The sequence below is a fragment of the Bacillus rossius genome, chromosome 16 (assembly GCF_032445375.1).
Source record: "Bacillus rossius redtenbacheri isolate Brsri chromosome 16, Brsri_v3, whole genome shotgun sequence".
Lineage (NCBI taxonomy): Eukaryota > Metazoa > Arthropoda > Insecta > Phasmatodea > Bacillidae > Bacillus > Bacillus rossius.
Window position 1 is genome coordinate 14,134,246 of NC_086343.1, and position 6,183 is coordinate 14,140,428.

The 6,183-nt window shown below is 39.5% G+C and overlaps 1 protein-coding gene across 1 annotated transcript; it reads right to left on the minus strand.

The window, feature by feature from the left end:
* Positions 1-231: 231 nt before the first annotated feature.
* On the minus strand, positions 232-5,468 carry LOC134540148 (uncharacterized). The gene is made up of 2 exons (XM_063382684.1): positions 5,232-5,468; positions 232-1,000 (listed from the first exon to the last, which is right to left on the minus strand). The coding sequence occupies exons 1-2, from the start codon at positions 5,236-5,238 to the stop codon at positions 450-452; spliced, it is 558 nt and encodes a 185-aa protein (XP_063238754.1). The 5' UTR covers positions 5,239-5,468; the 3' UTR covers positions 232-449.
* Positions 5,469-6,183: the final 715 nt, after the last annotated feature.

Genomic DNA, 6,183 nt, shown 5'->3' on the forward strand with positions numbered 1-6,183 from the left:
GAAGATTATTAACATCACTACGTTCCTGCGTTACGCATGAAAACTGCGGTACTCGCAAGAGAAAAATTCACACAGCAATAGCAGTATTAATATCACACAACATTTTTAAAAAAATCTATAACCTATGTGACCTGTGAGAAAAGTTCACCTAACAGGTTTTACAATAGTATGAGTATAAAAAAGTTAACTTGTTCGCAGAGAAAACGTGGATCTGGAAAATGATTCATACTCTTATTTTTTTTATCAAAGATATTTGTTTTATTTATAAAATGCTTATTTATACAAATCTTATTTTAATATAAAAACACTTTTTTTTTAACGTGCGTAGGTTCCACAAAATTTGCCAATCGATGATTCCTAGCTGGGTGGAAAAAAAGCTCTCTCTCTCTCGACTAAATGAACGGCATTCCAGTGTCGAGAAAGAGAATTTTTTAAAACCTGCGGGTAAACTACGGGTTGCCCGTGATGGTGGCGGCTTGCTCCGGCGTCGTCTGCTCCTGCTGGGGCTGTTGATCCGTTCCTTGCGTCTGTTCTTCAGGTTCTTCAGGTTCTTCAGGTTTCTGCTCGGGTTCTTCCGGCTTCTGCTCGTGTTCTTCCGGCTTTTGCTCGGGTTCTTCCGGCTTCTGCTCGTGTTCTTCCGGCTTTTGCTCGGGTTCTTCTGGCTTCTGCTCGTGTTCTTCCGGCTTCTGCTCGTGTTCTTCTTCTTGTTCGGAATTCTCTTCGGATTGTTCGGCCGCGTGCTGGAGCCTCATGGCCTCGATGCAGCCGGCGGCTCGCGGCCAGTCGCACACCTGCAGGTCGCGGTTGAAGTGCAGCCCCTGAGGGCACTTGGCCACGACGGGCGCTCCGTGGTCGCACACCAGGTACAGGGCGCACGAGCCCGGGTGCGGCAGCAGCTCAGTCGAGTTCCAGGACGACTTGCCCAGGCACAGGATCCTGCCCGCCAGGCAGCCCGGGCCCAGTGCCAGCAGCACCAGTGCCGCCAGTCGCGCGCTGTTGCCTGCGAGCATAGAGCGTGCGGCGCGTGGAGACATAGAGCACGCGGCGTACAGACCAGAACAGACATTTCCCTTTTCCAGAACAAACACGGCGCGGAAAAAAATTTCCTTCATACAAAAACAAAAGACGTAGCAAAAAAAAAAAAAAAAAAAAGAAGCTTTTCTATTCTCTGGTCATGTCTTATATACATTGTAGGAAATTTAACATTTTTCGTAAGTTGTTTCACCATCTGTTACGTTAGAACAAAAATTAAAACTTGCAAACAAACTTTTTTTTTTACCAATTTCCCGTTTTTTCTTTTCGAACATACTGCGCGCGACCGGAAAATATTTAAATATAATTATGTTTTAATTAATTCAAATTTATTGAAATATAAAGTTAGCATCGTAGTGTTTCAGCTGAATAATGATATTTACTTAAAATGTTCAGCTCCTCAATTTCTAAACAAGCATTTATCACTTCGCGCGACTGGAATATTTCAACAGTTTTTTTTAATTAATTTATTCGTTTGTTTTATAATTATATTTAGGCTTTTTTCAGCAACATAGCGGTTCGAAAATACATCTTAACATATTGTTTTGACCCTAGTAGAGAAGTCTCGACACACTCCTAAGCACAAGCACAACGTATACACAAAAAAAAATTAAAACCGTAGATTTGACGTAATTTCAACATGCGGACATACAACAATACAGCCTTCATGAAAAAAAAAAAAAAAACTAATGACGCAAGCAAAACCATAGAGCATCACGTGCATAGAAACTACTCAATAACAAACAGTAACTAAGTACAAAGAAATAAATAATTACTTTTAATCCATGCTGACTATTTAGCATGACACGATTTTTAAGTAAAATGTGGTGTAGTTAAACAAAATAACAGTGCACCCAGCTTTATATGTAAGGTAAAGCAGAAATTCGTAACTGATTAAACTTTCTGCATTACAAACGACTATATTTGCCTAAACTGAAAATATTTGTTTATTTTTACATATTTTCATAGTTACCAACCCTGAAATAATAAAAACATTTTCGAAACATTTATTGAAATGTAACTTCTTCACAGCCGGTAGGGTAAATCGAGGCGATGACCCATTAGAACTTAACGCAAAATTCAACGCTCAGTAATGGGGTACTCTATGCTGAAGTGTGGTGCTCGATGATAGAGTGAGGTGCTCTATGGTGGAATGGGGTGCTCTATGGTGAATTAGGGTTCTCTGTGGTGTAGTGGGATACTCTGAGGTAGAGCGAGGTGCTCTATGGTGAAGTGGCATGCTCGATGGTGGATCGAGGTGCTCTATGGTGGAGTGGGGTGCTCGATGGTGTAGTGAGGTGCCAAATGGTGCAGTGGGGTGCTCGATGGTGGAGTAGGATGCTCGATGGTGGAGTGAGGTTCTTTATGGGGGAGTGGGGTGCTCGATGGAGGAGTTAGGTGCTGCATGTGGTAAAGGGGCTCGCGACGATACAGTGCTTCATTTTTCGTTACGCTACTGACACTCCGCGACACACTCGTGCTGCTAACCTCTGCTCCTCGAGGATACAGCTTGCTGGAAACACTCAGGCCGACTCCCGTCTCCCAGCTGCACATTTCATACATGATCGAATTAAGTATGTTTTAGGTACTTAATTTTTTTGACGTGACGTCTAATAAATCGATGAACGCCGGCTGCACGCACGAAAAAGGATGACTCATTGTCCAGTTACGCTCATTTTCCCGTTGTGCTCATTGTCCCGTTATGCTCATTGTCCCGTTATGCCCATTGTCCCGTTATGCTCATTGTCCCGTTATGCCCATTGTCCCGTTATGCCCATTGTCAGGTTACGCTCATTGTCCCGTTATGCTCATTGTCCCGTTATGCTCATTGTCCCGTTACGCTTTGTCCCGTTACGCTCATTGTACGCTTCGCCGCATCTATATCTCTTCCACTCGATTGGAACAACCATCGATTTGACTTTTTCGAGGCACACTAAACTTGAAACACTCCCATTCGTTTCCTACTTTTCCTATCATCGTCCCATCCTTAACAGAATAACACAGATTGGAAGAAGTTAAATAGCAAACATGTATAAAAGTTATAGTTAAAATAATCTTTTCGTTAGAGTAATAAACATATTTGAATTAATGAGTGCAAATAAAAGTAAATTTAGCAATTAAATTGTAGATTTAATTTCACTCCTTCTTTGTATCCATACAAAATAGTGATAATTCAATAAAAATGATTCAATTTTATTCATATAAGTATGAAATCATTTCATCAATGTTTTGTTATGACGTTGTCACGTTAAACTATCGTCCGTAAACCGACTTTACAGACAACCAATTTTTTAGTTTTATCCTTCAACTGAGTTATTGAATGTTATTGTTACAGTTCAAGCGTATTATTGAAGAGTGAAGTTTCGCCGGTAACTAACCGCGGGGTGGCCACGTCTGCATGGTTACATGGTTACCGGTTGAAGACCTTTATTTCAGCTCATGGCCTGCGACATGTTGGTTGGACGACTAACACATTGGCTGAAGTTGCGTTTTACATGGTAAAAAAAAATAGCTTTGAATGGCTGCATTTAACTATGGTAAACGACTAAGATTCTAATTCGTACCTACTAACCACCACAAGACGTTGTCAAGAATTCTTTCCACCTTGTTTTCGGTGGGACAATACGGCGATGGCGGCGTAAAAAAAAAAAAAAATACAGGGACTTCAACTAAGTTACAGCATGACGTACGCTGACGATTTTTCCAACTCCGTGCCACGAGCACATATAATTTTTTATTTTTATTTTTTTTAAATATGGATGAACTTGGCAGGAACTCGCCAGCAAATTTATGGTTGACGAAACAATTAGTCGCTTTTCCCCTGCTCGCGTGAGCTCGGCGCAAGGCAATAACTTCTCGCGGCTCCGAGCACGACTCCACGTGACTGGAATTTCCGACGTGTGTCGTCGATCGCGAGGCTTCAGGCCGACGCAACTGTACAAAAAAAAATTCCTCTCTACGCGGAACTTAACAAGGAATCTGTGGTGATATTTTCGGTTGTCGATAATTACTTTTATTTTTTTTTACAATTTTTGTTTTTCCCGCGCGTGCTTTCGTTATGGCCGGGCCGTCAACGTACGAACGAAGTCTGTGCTCTGTATCTCCGCGTCGAGCGACCCACAGAGACGGCAGGACGAGCAATTGTTCATTCCACCAAAAATACAGACCTTTAAAATAAAAATCAAAGTGACTCTCTCTCTCTCTCTCTCTTTCTCTCTCTCTGCGATTTTTCGTATTATTAATAGACACCTGAAAAATTCGCGGGTTCATTTTTCGTGTTATTGCTAAATTTCAAATAATTATATACCTTAGTGCTGCTTCTGCCGTTGGTCCACTGTTAATCTGGAGGACTGAGGGCCAATTAGAGACCCTCACTCATTTAAGTTTCGAATCAACAGGGCCACCCAGTCGGGACGACTCACAAGTCAGCAGCCAATGAACAGTTGGCATATGCCCGAGTGTGTAGAGGATATTGGAGTCTATCCTAGAGGTCATTGAACCCTTGAATTTTTTCCGGTCTCTAATTATTACATATTAAATATATTCCCTTTCCGCAAATTGACCGTTGAATTTTTTTTCCCCTCCTGTAGGGACAAAATATACCTATTCATTCAATATCGGTTAATGTTTTCGGACTTAACTTCAAACACGTTTTGGATAATTATCCCATAATCGATCTAGTCTTTAGTTTATTTTAATATTCTTAATGTTTCCGATGATATGATGAAAATCATACGCCAATTAAATGCATACGTAATTTGGGAGTCGAATATTGAAGTTTTAACTTTTTAATATTGTAATAATCTAACAGTGTCGAAAAGAAAATTTTAAATTTTAAGCTTTGTCAGTATAAAAGCCACGCAATCATTCTATTATATTTGGCCACTGCTGACAAAATAATCTATGTTTAGTAGCCCCGCTAACACGGTGTCTTGTTTTGGTGCATTAAATGTGATGTATGCCATAATTGATTAAATGGATTTATTTATAGACGATTTTATATATATATAACCCATATAAATTTTTAAACGATAAAAATCAAAACTTATTTTTTTACAAAGAAATTTATTAAAATATAAAACCGTATCAGCTTGACTCAGTGATTACGATAAAAATTAAAAAAATGTGTACTTCCAGAACTTTACCCCACTTTTCTCTCGGTTTGTTCCGTCGTTCGTTTGAGGATCCGTGTCACTCACCTTGCATTATGAAGCGTTAAAGTAAGTATCTTGGTCTAATGCTCCTTGTTCTAGTTCTGACTGTAAAGTAAGAAACTCGGGTCTATTTATACAGCCCCGATATTGTGGGCGGCGCGACCAAAGTTCAAAAAAACAACAAATATCAACCCGGCACTTGAAGGTGTTGCTTCAAAATCACACCGGGGCGTTAATCCCGTTGTTGATTCCAAAGCGTCACATCAAGATTGCAAGCGTTTGTGAATCAGGGTGGCGCCGTTTCAGATAACAGCTCTCGGCAGTTATGCATCGCAGATGGAACTAATACTTTTATCTTTTAAAGGAAAAATTTTTCCTTCTTGCGAAATTTTCACCGCACAGTATTAGAGATGGAAAAAAAATGTTGAAAGACAAAGGTTACTAGGGCGTAAACAAATTTATTCCTGGAAGGAAACGAAGAAGTTTGTTTGTTTGTTTGTTTGGAAACGCATCAAGAACAAAACGACGTGTATGGACAACATCTCGACCGTTATCTCGTTTGCTCTTGCCACAATACGTTTCTGTCTTACGAGAGAATCCCTCTTTCGGTGGAACGATTATTGCTTTAGAATTCTTGTGGAAACGCCCTATTTACGACATCAAAAGACTTTCGCTTAGCTTCAGTGTTTTCGCTGTGAGGTGTGTGCGATACTTTATTTTTCAAGGAGAGTTCATGAAAATATTTGTAATGTATTTTACGAAAAAAAAAATTCTGGAGCACTTAATAAACAATAAATTAAAAAACTAAATTAAAGCTAAGAGTTTGTCAGAGGTTTTAAAATTAAAATATGTTAAAAATATCTGTGAAAAAAACAATTACTTAAAAACTGTTTATTTTTGACTTGAAAATCAAACTCGTTTGAGACAGTAAATTGCAGGGTTATTTTTATTTTATTTTAATATTTCAAACACTTTCGAAGTGATGATTATTACACAC